General features: G+C 34.6%; 1 protein-coding gene across 2 annotated transcripts in view; it reads right to left on the bottom strand.

Annotated features, from left to right (window-relative positions):
* Positions 1–1,731: 1,731 nt before the first annotated feature.
* Positions 1,732–18,324, bottom strand: part of LOC136040391 (transmembrane protein 184B-like) — a 103,053-nt gene continuing 86,460 nt past the window's right edge. For both annotated transcript variants that reach the window (XM_065724664.1, XM_065724665.1), the window contains one exon: positions 1,732–2,142. In XM_065724664.1, the coding sequence (XP_065580736.1) occupies positions 1,883–2,142 (260 nt within the window). In that variant the 3' untranslated portion in view covers positions 1,732–1,882. The remainder of the gene's footprint in view (positions 2,143–18,324) is intronic.

The following is an 18,324-nucleotide window of genomic DNA, read 5'->3' as shown; positions in this document are numbered from 1 at the left end:
AAATTGCGAATTTAGGGGCGTTTTGAGTCTCATACAACTAGCTATCGAGCATTTCCTGTATAAGCAAGTACTATATCAGCTTCTGGGTCTTGTTTCTTTTCTTTTCTAGGGTGCATCTTCACATCTATAAAGTATCATTTTATTGACTAGCCATATATCCAGGGAATCTTCTAGGGCTGCAAAGTGATCGGCAAAGAAAGATGTTTCGTTAATCCATTTTATCGGTGCTTTGCTGTCACATTAAACATATTTATATGTTTGGAGATTTTTATGGAGATTATATGTTTTTATGGAGATTATGGAGATTATATGTTTTTATTATATTTTTATGGAGATTATATGTTTGGAGATATTTATATGTTAATGGAGATTTTTAAAACACTGCAAACCGGAACTGGCAGAGTTTTCCCTTGGGCTTGTCGTGGATGTTGCTCCACAGCTGTGAACCATGGGTAAGAGTTGCTTAAAACATTCTCTGGCCTTGACACCAAAAGTATAGTTATTCAGCATATATCTTTTATCTGTCCCTGCACTGCAGGGTATCCAAAAGTTTAGCATCTTTACCTCAGCGAAGTTCAACCAGGACTGATACATAAATTGTTATGAAACGAGGCAATTCAATTATTTATTTATCAGATAAATAATTTATTTATCAGTCCTGGTTGAACTTCGCTGAGGTAAGGATGCTAGGACTGTTTTGAAAAACTGTTCATTTTAGTTTTATTGATTTTATCTTCTTGTAAGTTGTTTTTTCTTATCTGTATTGCGGAGGACAGCCCTTGGACATAGGGCCGAAATATTCATTCTAATTTGTTTCCCACTGTCTTAAAAAATTCCCTATTGTTCTCCTTGTTTTTGGTGTTTGTGATGGAAAGGCAGTGTGGTCTTCGTCGTTATTTATATCCCCCCCCGCTAAATCTCGAGACGTTAACAGTTTTCCAATTATTTATTATATTTTCCATACAATTTCCAAGTTTTTGGCACCATTTTTTCCAAGGTTGTGCCATTTTTCAAAAATTTTATACAAGGGTTTAAGTAGTTTTATAACTATTTTTATTTCTTCATTTACATAGTTAGAAAAATCTAAGCTTTCCACAGCCACGGATCCTTCCACCGACACGATCAACAAATGGATTTGAGAGGACTTCCGGGAGATGGTTGAAAATAGGTGGTGGCTCAAAGAATAGCAATTTCAAAGTGACCCACTCTTGCAACATCTCAATTGCAGAACTGTTTCTGAAATACCCCTAATTTTACTGAAGTTTATATACGCATGGGGTTTTTGAAAGACCCATATAAGTAGCCAAATTAAGAGAATAAAAAACAAACAGTGACCAAGAATACTACACTGCTAATAGATTAGCAAGCAAAATGAATGTACCTAGCAAAAGAACCAAATCAATAAGCAGTCCAAGAGGTTATAACAAAAAATGATACTTTAATCTTAAATACTAATATAGGTAATGAGCCCCCAATAGAATGAGCCATCTCCGAAGTTTATACAATCATTCCTTCCATAAGAAACTTATATGCCCCGGAGCATAATTTACAACGCTTGCCCCAAGGTTCTGGGGGATTGTGTAAACCCCAGAGTTTTGTTATAAAATCTTTGGTCTATTTTGGATAAAATGAATATCTCAAAAATTCCATCAGACACATTTGGGGAAAGAGTGTTGGTGGGGAGCTAGAAAGAGGCTAGTTGTCATTGGATCACTTTTGACTCTCAAAAGGTTATAACAAAAAATAATACTTTAATCTTAAATACTAACATAGTTAAGCAGACAAAATAATAAAATACACAACCTCCGAGTACATGATAATCATTAAAAGTAAATTTGCTGCACAGTCACATTGCCAAACAACACCCATCTGACTGAAAATATCACTGGAATTCATCATCTGAACTCAGGAGTAATGACTTCTCACCATAAACCATCTTGGGGGTGGACAAAACCACCGGCGTCCCATTTGGATCGTTTATTACAACATTAACGGTGCTGCTTGCGTGAAGGACGGCAGTCTGGCTTGGTGTGGGTCCATTGGACGATCCTCCTGAAACCAATCGTGGACCTGGTGTCTGAGGATCTACATCAGTTGCTGAGTCTACTTGTCGATTACGAGAATACCGAGAACTGCCAACACCTGCAAATTAATTACAATTTTACAATAGAAAGCAACTTATAATAATACATAACTCATAAAAATTATTTTGAAAGGTAATTTGGAGAAAACGAATGAATAGACATATCGTTTAGCTTATTGTTCATATATGATCAAGTCAAATGCAGTCACGTTTAATTGTAAATAAAATGGAATATAGAACTACTATGGATAATTAAGTTTTAACCTGAATATGATTAATTACTTAATGCTAGCAAAAAACATTAAATATACTTATAACCTTTAATTATGTCTTATAATTTAAAAATTGCTAAATAATTATGGTTTTTGTAAAGTTGTATTGTTTATAATTTTTCCTATAATCATAATACCTAATTTTAATTTACAATGAGGAATTACTGTGTCAAATTTTAAAACAGAGTCACATTACTACTTTACATATATCTATACTATAATGCACATGAGCAAAAAAAAGAAGCTGGAATGGTGACTGAACTGGCCACAGTGTCCCTTGCATCACGTGTCGTTTGCATCACCGTGTTGGCAAAGCACATTATTTATTTATTTATTCATTATATTATTCATTTATTTATTTATTATTTATTCAGTATACCAGAGGAAAAACAACAAAATTCCATAATGGGGATCTTTGTACAGTATATATTTCGAACAGAGAGTCCTTCTTTTGCTTCTCCCTAAGTTTTGTATAAATATCACCTTTGAAATTTTTATTAAAACAAAATCAAAGCAAAAAAAATACCACTACTTAGATTTTCAAAATCGACTCTTTTATGTTTGTATAAAAAAAAACAATCTAAAAATCTATAAATAGAGATGCCCCCGGTGCTATCGCTTATTCTACATCCATGAATCTCAACTGAAAGTCCGTTGAACAGGAACTTACAAAGTAAATCAGCACAAAACAAGTCGCCTCCTCTAGAAACAATAGTCTCAAATGAGAATCAAGAAAATCAAGAATCAGGAAAATAAGCTCAAGAAAATTCCATCAGCTTAGTTTCTTTTCTTTTCCCACAATTCGATATCCTTCGAGTGCTAATATAAGAACTTTGTCGATTTTTCCAGAGTATGAACTTACATAGGAGCTAGCAATAAATAAATCATTAGCTATCCCCTAGGAAACTAGAAGGATATGAAAACTGTTCTAAGGGAATACATAAGAAGTCATTTTACCCTCGATCAGCTTACTTAAAAGGCCCTTCATTGAATATAATCGTTTGATGTCGAAGCACAAAGCAGATAGAGATATCGAATTTACTAGATAAACATTAGAAAGGGGAAATATGATTGCAAGAGGGGCAATGAAACAGAGCAGAATAATTTTTTTCTTTTATTTTTCTTGCTGCACTCCGCAAATGTAAAAAATATTTAAACTCTAGGTATACTTTTTTTTACTTACATAATTTTTTCGGTAGGTATACTTTTGAAACAGATTAAATTAAATACAATAAATTTTACATAGGTTATTCATTTGTAATATTTATGTAATTTTTTGTTTGTTATATTTTGTTGTCTTGGGGTCATCCAAGGTAATGTATTGTTTATGTTTTTTATGGTTGTTGTTTTCGGTATATGGTCTCATTCTCCACATTTTCTCATTCTCTATATTCTCTTTTTTTACCTTGGATTTAGCACAGCCTCACAAGCTTCGCTTATATTCTGCTATTGATTGAGAAATGTTGATTTCTAATAAAATTGTTCTACTGCTAATACTACTACTACTACTACTACAACTATTACTACTACTACTACTACCACTACTAAAACTGCTACTACTACTACTACTACTACTACTACTACAAAAAATCTCTCGCAACATCAGTGGGGTCAAATGGGGGACAGGATTGCATTTGCTGCAGATTTTGAAAAATAAATTTCTTGAGGTATTTCCATTGCAAAATGCCTTTTTAGTAGTTTCACTGAAATAAATGATAAAATTTGCAACCCTATATTTTGGAAAACACAATTTGATCTCCTCTATGAATTTTGTGAATTAACGCCACTGCGTAACAGCTGGCAGTACAGCCTAATATGCAAACAATTAATTGCATTGTCAAAGAATGATTGACATATTGCATTGCATGGACAAAAAAGGTGAATGCAATACTTAGTTGTGCAAGAAATTTTATATATCTAAAGATAGCACTGCATTAGCGTCTCCAAATAATAAAGTAAAGAGAAAAAAAAACAGTTTATGGAAAAAATAGAATAGTACTTCATTATCAAGAAAACTCTCACAAAATAAAAACTGCCGAACTTGCTGCCTTAAGTCAGCTAGCCTACATTGTAAAAAAAATAAAAAAAAAAAAAAAAAAAAAAAAAACAACAAAAAAAAACATAAGTACATAAGTGAAATATTACAACATTACTGACTAAAAAAAAAATCCATGGAATCCAGTAGCTATCCAGATTATAATTTCCAGTAACTATCCAGATTATAAACTCATGACCTCGATCATAAAATAGCTTTTCGCGGATTCCTTACTTAATGAATCGATTAGCAAAAGGCGATTCCAATCCATATAGTATCTTAACCACCTCGATTGCACTTCCATCGATCAACGGAATTTGATTTTGGTGGCAAGATTATGCAACTACGCCTCCATAACAGTCTAAACGAGAAGAAGATGAAGAACAAGCCACCACAGAAGGAGAAGACATAACAAACAACAAACAACAAGAACATAAACAATTGTGTTAAGTTGTCAAAGCCCGAAATAAACAATCAGATGATCAAACTTATAAACTTCCTGTCATAAACTTTCATTTCCTTTTGCTGTCCTGGTGAAAGACAAACACAGTACTTGGGGGAATTTATAACAAAAGCCAATATCCCTGCTCAGTTCCAAGAAATTTTTTATATGAATCATGTTACACTGAATGAATGTCTGTTTCGGTCATCATTGGGGAGGAGAATTGTTCTAACAAGGGTTGAAACAAGATGGTCTTTAAATTTTTCAGGGATTTTAGCCAGTAACTTATACTTCCATATTGTTCTAATAGACTTCTTCTAGAGACTTTTAGAGGCAGAACAAAGCTCAGCCAAAGATACTGCGCTAGAACAAAACTACCTTTTCAACAAGGCCATATAGTACGTCAAAGAATCACACAATCCTGTCCATTACTAGCTTGTATGGCAAAACTATATACAACCGATTGCACAGTGTTGCCATATAGTTATAGTTCATTCGGGTTTATTAAAAAAAATATAACAGTCATAACATACATAATCTCTCATCTCTATGCAAAAACTGCATGCTGAGAAAAAACTTGTACAGCTTGTACAGCTATGATATTCGAATAAACCACAAAAAACTAAAAGTCGACACTAACTTCCCTGGAAATCCTGAAAAGACTATTAAACTTCCCACATTTTTTATTGGAAATAGAGATGTTCGGTTTTAATGAAACTTACATCATCAAAAAGTGTAAAAAATTGTTCTTTCTATTTCACGGAGTAGAATTTTTTATTTAGAGTTCAGGAAAGGGCAGTCCCCAAAAATGTTGTAGCATACTTGCTTGAAAAACGCTAAACCTCATTTCAAAAGAATTAAGCTTTGAGTTATTTGGCTTCTTGGAGGGTTCCTTGTGGTGCGACCAGCTACGATTGACAAATTTTCACTGTCTTTGGATTAATTTTCACTGTCTTTGGATTAATTTTCACTGTCTTTTTGTCAAATTTCACAGTAAAATGACAAATTCTCGACAGCTTTCGATGATAGCTTGTCTCGCCTGGGAGAATTCACTAATGGACTCTTGGTTTTTGAGGCGGTAAGCCGACGCGGAGGCTCGCAAATAGTTTTTAAGGTACTGCCGCCTGAAGAGTCTCGGGGTGCTACATTCTTTTATGCGGAAAGTCTTAAAGAGGCCAACAAAACTGGTGAAGGGCGCTACCATTCGAAGAGTCTTGGAGTGCTACATTCTTCAATGCAGAAAATCTTAAATAGGCCAACAAACTGGTGAAGGGCACTTCCATTCGAAGAGCCTTGAGGTGCTAAATTCTTCCATAAGGAAGTCTTAAAGAGGCCAGCAAAGTGGTGGAGGGCACTGTCATTCGATGAGTCTTGGGTTGCTATATTCTTCTACGCGGAAAGTTTTAAAGAGGCCAACAAAATGGTGAAGGAGACTGCTATTCAAAAATTCTTGGGGTGCTACATTCTTCCATGCGGAAAGTCTTCAAGAGGGTAACAGACCAGAAAAGGTCGCTGCGATTCAACAAAGTTTTGTGTTAGGTTACAACAAAGGTTTCAAGGCTTACTTCATCATCCTAAGGCAAATTTTAGAGTACATTGAAGGCATAGGCAGGTGATTACAGGAAGAAACTGCCCAAATTCACCTTCAATTTAGTTTTTTCTGAACTATACAAGAAAATAGCATACTGATTTTTGCTGCGCAGTCATACCAAAGCAATTGATTCCCACCTCGTAAGCCCATACGGTACGAACTTAATATAAGGAAGTTGATTGTGGGGGTTTGTTGAATTTTTACAAAAAAAATTCTTGTTCACTGCGGTTGTGTACAAACAACTGGAGGAAATTTTTTCATAACGATCTTTGATATTCAGAAACGAGACCAGATATTTCCTAAAAAAAAAGCTCCAACTAAACTGTTATGCTGTGATGTGGAAAGGGGATATACTTCTGGCTCGTTTGCTAAAATCACTTAGTGATAATGACCAAAACATGTCTTTAACAGTGGAAGAGACCGTGTTTGTGCCCAGAACTTTGAACTTTAATTGACTCAGACATACCAATGTTTTGGATTCAAGTTGAAAGGTAAAAGATTGTAATAGCTCAAAAGAGTTTCCGCTTTTTGAGTCTATTACTCTAAGTTATCTGGTTATTCCCAACGCTTCCATGGTCACTGATCAAAACAGGTGGTGCCGTGTTAATCAAGTCACAATATGTAAATGATTAATTGCTTCGACGAACAAGAACTTTCCTTCAAAGAAACTAAGACAGACACTTATAAAAAAAAGGATTATTTCCAAAGGAAACTGAAGAGATAGGGAAAGCACCCCAAATGGATGTATACAAGTCCCATTTCCTGTCAATCTGAAAATTTGGAAGCCTCTCCATTGAGTACCTAATCTTTTGAAGTAGATCTACAAAGCACAGGGATAGAGGGATAGACATTATCTGAACCTACATTGAACAAGAGTTTGACGAAGATCATTGCACAAAGGCCATAAAGGTCAGTAAAGTTAAATGAACTTTTGCCGAATTTAGAGTTGGATTAACTAATCGATCTATTAGTGGAATTATGACGATATAACCAGACGGCAATATTAGTTGAAGACGAAGAGCAAATCGAAATGAAAGAAAATGGAATTTTGATAACAATAAATAAACAACAGAAAAAAGCCATAAGGGTAATGACATTTAAGGGACTGGTACCTTAGATTTGGATCAACGTATCAATCTATTGATTTGGCTGCTGAAAGAACTATTACAGCCGCCAACAAAAAATGCTTGAAATCGGCTTATTTTTATCCTCTTGAAGGGGTTTCTCAGTCCCAAAAGGGTTGTTCCCAAAAATAGAAAACTACCCTTAGAGAACATTCAATATTCAAAGTGAATGAATGCATTACTTTAGTATATCAAATTACCAGAGTACTCGTCCCTCAAGAACTAAATCAAAGCATCAGATGAGTGAAACCTATCGACAATCTCATAATTAGAGAAGTCTATAATCATGGAGGAGCCACAGAGCCCTATCTGAAGAGCCTCAAACAGATTATGGCTGACTGAGAATCCGTTGTCTTAGCCACTTTTGTTGCGTGATTTCTGGGATGATTTATTTGTAGCTTATGATACTTGTTGATCCTTCTATAGGGATTGTAAGCATTTGACACAACGAAATGGACACTTTTACCTTACTTTATCAGCATTACCACTAACATTTTGTTTCTTTCCAAGAAAAGAATTACCGCCATCAATAAGCTTAGAGAACAGTTCGAGAAAGCTTCTTCTAAAATATATTCGGAGATTTTGAACTGCTTTTGTGTTAAGCTAAAAAGGTCTACCTGTTCTTTTTACGATGGCCCAGGTGCTTGCCAGTCAAACTTCCCCCCATCTCTAGTGTCTTCTTAAATGTTTCAAAAGATGGTATGTGATAATGTTCTCTAATAATTTCCTTGGCATAGATATTGGTATAAATTGTATAGTAATGTTCTGTAAAAATTTTCCTTGGCATAGTAATGTTATGTATGGTATAGATGGTGTATATCTTGGTATAGATGGTATAGTAATGTTTTATAATAATTTTCTCGATATGGTAATGGTATACTATGTTAAAAGCAACAATACAGTTAAACCTGAGCAAAATTTTACCAGTTTTTTTCCAAAATCGTATTCTAAGGGATTATGTTGCACCACCAGAAAATTAAAAATAAACACATTTCTTTTTGTCCTCGTGCGGGGTATATTTGAACAATTTCACTGAGAACTAAGAATACTTACGACAAATGTGATTGAATAAGCCCAAATTAGTGGTAACCTTGTGACAGAAATTTTAAACATTATTCACTCACATTTGTCACATAACTATTCTTAGTTCTCAGTGAAATTGGTCAAATATACCTCCCACGAGGGCAAAAAGAAATGTTTTTTTTCCTGGCTGCAAAATAATCCCTTAGAGTACGATTTTGGAAAAAAAAACTGGTAAAATTTAGCTGATGTTTAAGTGTATTGCTGTTTTTAACTTTTTTTATGTTTTTGTCCTGTTTTGTTTACTGGACCTCAAAATACGAGTCCTGCCGTTATGATAGCGACTTTTTAGAAAAAATATCGTCTCTAGACAGCTGACGAGTAGACAATCGATTTCTTGCTTCAAAGAATTAAGACAGAACTTGGTATAAAAGATTATTTCCCCAGAAAACTGTAAAACAATAGAAAAACGGCCAAAAAATATTCAAAAATGAAGTTCCCTTTTCTCTGTATCTGAAGACTTAGAAGAATATCTAATGAATATACAATTTCAGAGGTTGATATGCAAGCCCCAAGGATTTATCAAATTGTGCGGATTGACTTGTTTTACTTGTTAGTTTTTTTTTTCTGTTAAAAGGTATGGTAAGTAGGGACTGATTACTTTTATAAGTATGGACTGCTAATAGAATAGAACTACAGATATACGAATGTAATAGTTATAATACCAATTTTTTTCTATTTAAACGAGTGGCGCTAAGTGGATTAAGCCACAATCTATAAACGATAAATCAATTTTACCAGCAGGAAGTGTTTTTCTTTTCTTCAAAGAAACTAAAACAAAAACCTGTAATGAAAGATTATTTCCCTAGCAAACTGGAACGATAAGGAAAGTGTTCCAAGGGGATATTTACAAGTCTCTTTGGCTCACAATCTGAAGACTTCTAAGACTTTTTATTGAATATTAAGTCTTCTGAAGTAGATCTAAAAAGCACAAGGAGATATCAAATTATGTGGATTGACTGCTCTACAGGTAATTTACTGGCTTTTGTGTTTTTATTGACCTCGGGTTGCTTCTCAAACCGTTCCTAACTTTCCTACGGTCTCCCGTTCGCTGCTAAACCCCAGTAAAAGTTTGGAAAAAAAAACTTATGTCCGCTAAATTACGAAAACTTTTCTCTCTTTAATCACTTGGACAGGTGCTGCCTATATTATGTCCTTTTTATGTTTTTATCGAAGACTATTTATATAAAGCACGCATGAATGTTATGCTTATTTATATAGAATTTTCCTATTTAAATAGCTTATGCTGTCTTGATCAAGTCACAGCATATACGATAATATACCAGTTATTGAGCAATAAAAAACATATTTTTGGCTTTCAACAGAAATGTGCTAATTTTCAGGGCATCAGAATTTATACAGTTTTTTATTTATTTATTCGAAGCTGGTATCATCAGTGCACTACAACTCTGGACCTTTTTATTCAGTAATAAAACTGCTGTTTTTATTATTATATAACTGTTTATATAACGGTTTAATATAACTGTAGTAATAGTAATAATATAGCTGTTTTTTATAATAAATAAAACTGGACTATTTTATTCAATAATAGATAATGTTTGACACTGACGTAGTTTTATAAAAAGTTGAATTTTAGTTGAATTTGATAGTTTAATTTGATAGTTGAAAGAGATAGTTGAATTTTGACACTAGGGAAAATAGACCTTTATTTGTAATGTCTCTGTAAGTTGGAAAAATCACAAAAAAAAGTTGCTTAGGTATGTAGCATAATAATGCTAACAAGACAGTGGCCGATAGACAGTGATCCAGACAGTCTAAGGTCCATTACCTTACACAATCAATTACTTTGACGAATAGGAAGTTATTTTGCTTCAAAGAGTTTGAGATAAAAATTTGTAATAAAGGATTATTTCCCAGCAGACTGAAAAGATAAAGAAAGCCGAAGGGGATATATTCAAATCCCTTCCTCTAAGTCGGAAGATATGATAGATTTTCAATTGAAAATCCAATCTTTACCCAACCAAAAGAAGATATCGAATAATATGGATCAACCGGTTTGACTGATTATTTACTGTTATCAAATAAAAAAAAAGTTGTTCCGACTGAAAGTAAAGAGCAATATTAAAAATTAAAACGAACAGAAATTATTCCATACATGAGGGAGACAAGCACTTTCTCACTCCCTCGCTCTTTACGCTAAAGCTTTAAAGTTTTTTTTTTAAAAACACTTCCCACTTAAATTCAATAGCCTTTGTATTTGGGTAGCCATTCTTAAAGAATTCTCAAGAAAGTCAAACTTTAACGTAAAGACCGACGGTTAAGGAAGGGGTAATACCCTCATATACGGAACAATTTCTATTCGTTTTAAGTTTTAATGTTGCTCCTTCATTTCAATCGAAAAACTTTTTTTATACTTAATTTCTAACCATTTTCAAATCATACCAGAATATCCCCCTCTCACCCCCTCCCCGAGCAAACTTTCCTCTAATAACTTTCCTCCCCATGGAGAAACACCCTTCCGCAGTAAAATCCCCTAAAAAAATTTTTTCGTACATTTCCCAATAACAAATGCTAGACTTGAAAAATGGACAAATTGCGTAGCTTACAGCTTTTTTCCAAGGGGCTATGTGGAGTTTTGTTATCCCCAAAGGCATAGTTACTGGACATGCCAACTAAACTAAATCTAATGCCTATCTCAAAATTTTGATATGCTGTCTTTGGTAAAAAAAAGTGAGGTGGGAGGGGTCTAGTTGCCCTCCAATCTTTTAGTCACTTAAAAAGGGAACTAGAACTTTTTATTTTCCTTTGAATGTCCACTCTCCTGATCTCCTAGGACGATAGGTTCAATATCACCTGGAGAAAACAAAAAAAAAACACAAAGAAAACAAGTGAACACGCAACCATGATATTTCTTCTGGCAAAAAATACAAAACTTCACATTTTTGAAGTTAGGTGATTGAAACTTCTACAGTAGAATTCTCAGGTAAGCTGAATCTGATGGTGTCATTTTCATTGGGATTACTTGACTTTCTGGGTGTGTTTTTACTTTTTTTCGAAAGTCAGGCAGATTTTTCTCAAGCTCATAGCTTTTTCGGGCAACACTAAACTTAATGAAGTTTATATATTTGGAGTCAGCATAAAATTCAATTCTTTTTACGTATCTATTGTTATCAAAATTACGTGTTTCAGGGTTTTGTTACTATTAAGCCAAATTGCTCCTTACTTGCAGTTCATTTTTGCGACCTGTTAGATTAGACCTTACTAATGTCAATTCGAATAAAATTGGCATAAAAGTATAAGTTCCAAAATATAGGCAAAATTATAGCTTCATCAGCTTGAGACCTCCATCTGCGAGTCATTGAACCAATTTAAACCTAGTGCACAAGAAATTGAAGAAAAAAAATGGTTTTCCTGAACATCGGATCTAAAAAACATCTTGAAAATTATTTTTATAAATCCCCAATTGACGTAGACCGCAATGCACAGAAACTTCAAAAATTTGGCACACCTAAAAATCGCCCCGAGTTTTGTTCCCCATCAGCCAGGATACTTGATATCAGTTCAAAGACTAGCTAAAAACCAAAAGACTAGCATAATCTTGACGCCAAAGAACAGCCTCGTACAATTGATGTCAACCCTTGGCTTGAAAATAATGTCCAAAGTCCTCGGTCAAGTGGATCTCAATGGAAAAAATTAATATAACTTTGGCTGTATTTTGCATTATTCACTGGCTGTATCCACATTCCGTAGGTGTGTTTTTACTCTTTTTCGAAAGTCAGGCCGATTTTTCTCAAGCTCATAGCTTTTTCGGGCAACACTAAACTTAATGAACTTTATATATTTGGAGTCGGCATAAAATTCAATTCTTTTTATGTATCTATTGTTGTCAAAATTACGTGTATGCACAAAAAAATCTAATTAACTTGAAACTTGCAGGGCATTTAGGCAAGGCAATCGTCAATGAAAACAAAACAGCTAAATTGAATATATTTTCCCTGGATATTATTTCCCCAGCAAACTTAAAAAGATAAAGAAAGGGACCCAAGGGGAAATTTTAAATATTAAAAATTTTTGCTTCACCTCAGGCGACGGTACCGTAACACCGCTACTGCCCGATGATATGGTTGGAGTGATATAATTAGATTTTATGAGTCTCTAAGTACCTAAGTTTTTGCTTATGCCCTTTCCACAATTTAAATCCGTCTGCTCCACTAGTGAGCAGAGCATAAATATTAAACAGTAGCTAAAATTCCTATAATCTCCATTAAAGGTTTTTGGGACACATCAGTCGTCCACTCGTCCACCTTTCTTCAGGACTCTGCCTTCGCGCACGCGCAATGACAACTCTTTTTTTATATTTATGCTGTGACGCAAAAGGAAACTACCCTTTCTGCGCGCTGCGATGTGTCTCATTTCTGAACCAATTCGCAACTGGTCAATATTTACACTGCGCTATTATGAGTGATTTTTGTTGTGCTATTCTTGTTTTTGCTATATTACTCCACTTGTATTGTTGTATAGTGGGTCAGAACTAAATTATTACTATTACAATTATATATCCAAGTCCCTCCTTTTCTCAGCCTTAAGACTTGAAGGACTTTCCGTTGAATATCTAATCTTTTGGCTATATATTTGTGTGAATGCAGAACTTGCATTCAAACACAACACAAGTCACCGTGACTTGTGTCTACAAGTCACTATAAGCCATGTCTACATGTCTATAAGTAACTACAATTAGCCATGACAAGACATGGCTAATTGTAGAAAAAGCCAAGACAGATAGTCCAATTAAGTGAGAATAAAAACATGGCATTAATTTTCCCCCTTCATTGCCGTTGTTATCATCTCCCACTTATGCTACACCTCTCATGCATGTCACTCCACAATGCCGAACTAGAGTCAACCTGTTGTACAAATGTATTTGTGCTAATAACTTTTGATGGGTGTCGTTAATCTTAATCAGTAGGGATTTAGAACCAGTATATAATGGAGGTTATATATATATATATATATATATATATATATATATATATGTTGTATATATGTATACATTCAACGAATGAGAAGTTTGCTTCAAAGAACATAAGACAGAAACTTGTGGTAAATTATTATTTTACTGGGAAACTCAAAGGGTAAGGAAAGCGACCCACGGGGATATTTACAAGTCCAGTTTCCTTTCAAAATGAAAACTTGAAAGACTCCTCACTGAAAATCCCTTCTTTGAACTTGATCCGTCAACCACAAGGAAATATCCAATTATGGGGATCAGCCGGTTGTAATGGTATTTTTTTTTTCTTTTAACGGCTACATATTTGGGTGAATGCACTACTTATTTATATACAATATTCCCATTTTAATACTGGGGTTATTATATTGATCAAGCCACAATATGTTAACGATTAATCAAATAAAAAGCTTGCTTCTAAGAAAACAAGACAGACACCTGAAATAAAGGATTATTTCCCTAGGAAACACAAAAGATAAGGAAAGCGGCCCAGGGGGATATATACACGTCCCGTTTCCTCTCAATCTGAAGACTTGAAAGACTCTATTGAACATCTAATCTTTTGAAGTAGATCTGCAAAGCATAGGGAGATATCAAATAATCCGGACCGACATTGAGCAAAAGTACGACGAAGATCAATGTAGACAAGCAATAAAGGACAATAAAAGTTAAAGAAACTTAAGCCCAATTTAGAGATGGCTTAACTAGTCGATCTATGAGTAGAATTACAAGGATGAAAAAAGACGACAATATTAGACGAAAACACATTTTGAATTCAATCCACGAGGCAGACATACAATTATATAATCTGTAAGATGAATATTGTCAAACAGTTCGATAACGAACTGAACGTAAGGAGAGCCCGAAACTAAAAAAACGGGATTTTGATAACAGTAAATACACAACATAAGTTGCTCTTTGTGATGAATCTAAATATATAAAATTCATTAAGTTTAATGTTACCAATCTAAAGCTAGGAGTTTGACAAAATTCACCAAATTTTTTGAAAACAGGGAGGAACTCCCCCTCCCCAAAAAAAAACTCAAGAATTCTCAGTGAAAATTGCATATTCAGATCCACTGTGAAAGAAATATATAGAATCCACTGTAAAAGAAATATAAAGAAGTGTATAATTCAAAGGTTTCAAGCTACCATCTGCAAAAATGTAGAATTTCTTTTTTTGTCAGAAGAAAGATCCCGTATGCGTATTTATTTATATTTATTTTGTTTTATCCGTTTTTCCTAGCAGTGGTCGTATCAAACCAACGGTCCAAGAAAATTGAGAGAGGGCTCATCCGAATGGAAACTAAAAGTTCTAGTGCCATTTTGAATGACCAAAAAGATTGGAGGGCAACTAGCCCCCCTCCCACACCTCATTTTTCCCCAAAGTCATACGCTCAAAATTTTGAGATAGCCATTTTGTTCCGTATAGTTGAGCAATGCAGTAACTCTCCCTCTGGGGATGACAAGACCCCCTACAGCCCCTGGGAAAAAGGCGTTAAGTAATAAATGTTTTCCGTTGTTTACTTATAGTTTTGGTTATTGGAATTTTTTGCGAGGGATTCCCATGTGAAGAATTTTCCGTGGGAAGAGAAGTTTCAGAAGAGCAGGTGAACTTTCCACGGTAGATTTTACACAAGGGGAATAGCCAGAATTCCTATATCAAATTCTTTTTATTTGTCTTACTCTCTCTATGGTGACTCAATTTTGCACGTAGAAATGTTCGGCGGGGCTAGAATTGTCTGGGAGATTTTTCTGTGGGGGGGGGGAGTCAGCGAGAAAAATCGTCCACGGGGAAAACTTCTCCGCGGGAGGAGGGGGATTTACAGAGAAAATTTTCCATAGAAGAGAGGGGGGTCTTGAATGATTTGAAAAACGATTAGACCTAAATAAAAAAAAAAAGTCTTTTTTCAAATTAAACCAGACTAAGGAAAAATTTACAAGTGGAATAGTCCAGAGACGATTTTATGGGAGAATTTTCAGCGAGGATGGAATTGTCCGTCGGGGAGGGGGGATTTTATGCGGGAGGAACTTTTCCATGGATTCCTGTTGAAATTCTTTTATTTGTCTTACTTTCACTATGGCGACTCAACTTTACAAGTGGAGATGTTAAAGGGGAATTGTCCGGGAGAAATTTTCAGCGAGGTTAGAACTGTCTGGGGAAGACTTCTCCACAAGAGGAACTTTTCAATGGGGGGAGGGAGGGGTACTCACAGGAGAAGTTTTCCACAGAGAAAGGGGAAGGGTCCGGAATGGTTTGAAAACCAATAAAATATTAAATAGAAAAGTCTTTTTTCAAATGAAACCAGACTAAGGAGAGTTTTACAGGCGGAATTTTCCGCAGGAAGTTTTAGGGGAGAATTTTCAGCGAAGATGGTATTGTCCGTGGGGGGGGGGGATTTTACGCGGAAGGAACTTTCCATGGGGGATTTTTCCATGGAGGGAGGAGGCATTTTTCCCTGCATTATTTGAAAAGCGACCAAACATTAAATAATAAAAAACAAGTTTTTTAACTGAACGTAAGGAGAAACATTACAACTTAAAACGAATAGAAATTATTCCATGTATGAGAAAGCCGCTCTTACTCAATACCTTGCTCTTCGTGCTTCTTTCTCAATTCTACAAGAAAGACTTCTGAAACACAAGGGCCATTTAATTTGAGTTTAAAACGTTTTTAAAGTATTAAATAACTTTGGCATGAAGAGCGAAGGATTGAGGAGGGCAGATCCTCTTGTATATGAAATAATTTCTGTCCCTTTTAAATTTTAATGTTGCTCCTTACTTTCAGTTTAAAAAATCTGTTTTCTTTCATTTAATATGTAGCTAGAAAAGAGCCCTGGCCCAAGGGCCAAACAATTAAGCAAGGTAAAGAATTGTTTCTTTATTTGTTGGTGTCTTGACATGAAGATAAAGGATGAAAAATGGAAGAAAATATGAATAACAACCAACGTAACCAGAGTTTTAGTAAGACCTCGTTGTATTGAAAAACGTAATTATTTCGTACCATGTAATAGCAAGTTGTTTTTTGTCATTTTTTATTTAAAACTTTTTTTTATGCCAGGCTACAAAACTTGAATTTTCAGATATAAAAGTTGTCAATTACTTTGAAGAAAAAGAAGGTTCGTTTCTTGGGATTTCGTCTCTTTAAATAAGTTTTTGTGTGGGTGTGTTTTTTAAATAGAGGATGATTCCCTACACGTATATTCTTTCTATATCGATAAATAAATTAAGCAATTAAATTGTGTCTCAGATGTACACGGCCTCTGGAAAAGTATTCAGATTAAAAATAGTTGCAGATCCAGGATTCTGAGAAAGCATAGGGCAACTAGAATTTTACATTTTTTTGGCAACTGGAAGAAAGTAAACTACATCTGAGTAAGGGGAGGGGCTGCATCCACTAATATTATGCCATCTTGTTTTTATTAACTTATCTCTGTCTTTTACTTATTTACTTTTTCATACGGATAGATATATTTATTTTCCACATAACAATAGAATAATAAGACTACAATCTTCAAATCCCCACAAAGGCTCAATGGCCTGTAGGGGGGGGGAGGGAGAATTATGAAACAATTACATAACATCAAACTATTAAACATTTAGGCGCTTCTTCATTATTCAGAACACACTCAAGTTCTTGATCTGACTGTAAGATCTGAGAAAAAAAAAATGGTTTCATAGCCACAAACACAAGTGACGGGTGACAGAATACATTGGACTTATATAATATGAGCTATATATTTGCACATTGGGGGTGGGCGGTAAAATATTTCGTCAGCGTGAAATTAGAAAACAATTCTTACTTCATTATATCCAGAATAATTGTAGGCTGTTGCTAGCACATTTTGCATGCAGACCCGCTATACTTTCCCCCATTCCCCTTAATGTGCAATATGTAGCCCAAATTGCAAAAGTCCAATGCATTCTGTCACCCATCGCTTGTTTTTGAAACCGGCTATGAAACCGGTTTTCTAGGATCTTTATGAAGAATTAGAAAGTAGGCCTACTAACATTTAAACACTTAACATATAAAACATTTGTTTCATAAAAATGGACGTGTAAAAAAAGAATCTTATTATTGACCAACATCTGGGGATGAAAGTATGCTAAGGATAATTTGCTAAGGATAATGTGCGATTTATGACAATAATTGTAATATTTACGATTTCACAACAATAATTTATGACAATAATTAAACAATGACAATAATCGTTTTGTTTCTTTACCATGTTCTATACAGGCGCACCTACAGGAAGGGGATAAAATTACCCCCCTAGATGCGGAAAAATACCGTAAGATTGATGTTTTGCTTTTTCTTAAGGGAAAATTACCCTTGAAATTTTGCTAAATGCCTTTTTGCATCTTTATTCAGAGTATATGACGAAATCCTGGCTTTCTCCCTGTATTTTTCGGAATTTGTACCATTGGCTTATACCCCAATCACCGAAAATTGATTATCGGGGATCTAATTGAAGTGTTTGCACTTTTCTTTTATTTTTTTTTCTTGTCGATTCAACGCCTCAGTCCCCCCCCCCCAAAAAAAAAAATATTATTACTCTAGTTGAGCCGGTATAATTACTGGGATACCAGCAACAATTCCGAAAATGGCCTTTTTTATATTTTCATGGAAAAAATTTATCCCACCCTTCACAAATCTCAATAAACATTGGTCTTATTGGTTCTTTAATAAAAAAAACAGGTACTAATTACGGAATCGACCGACGAATTAAA

Source organism: Artemia franciscana, chromosome 20, assembly GCF_032884065.1.
Source record: "Artemia franciscana chromosome 20, ASM3288406v1, whole genome shotgun sequence".
NCBI classification, from domain to species: domain Eukaryota; kingdom Metazoa; phylum Arthropoda; class Branchiopoda; order Anostraca; family Artemiidae; genus Artemia; species Artemia franciscana.
Note: the sequence above shows the minus strand (reverse complement) of the source record. Positions and strands in the feature narration are given on the sequence as shown.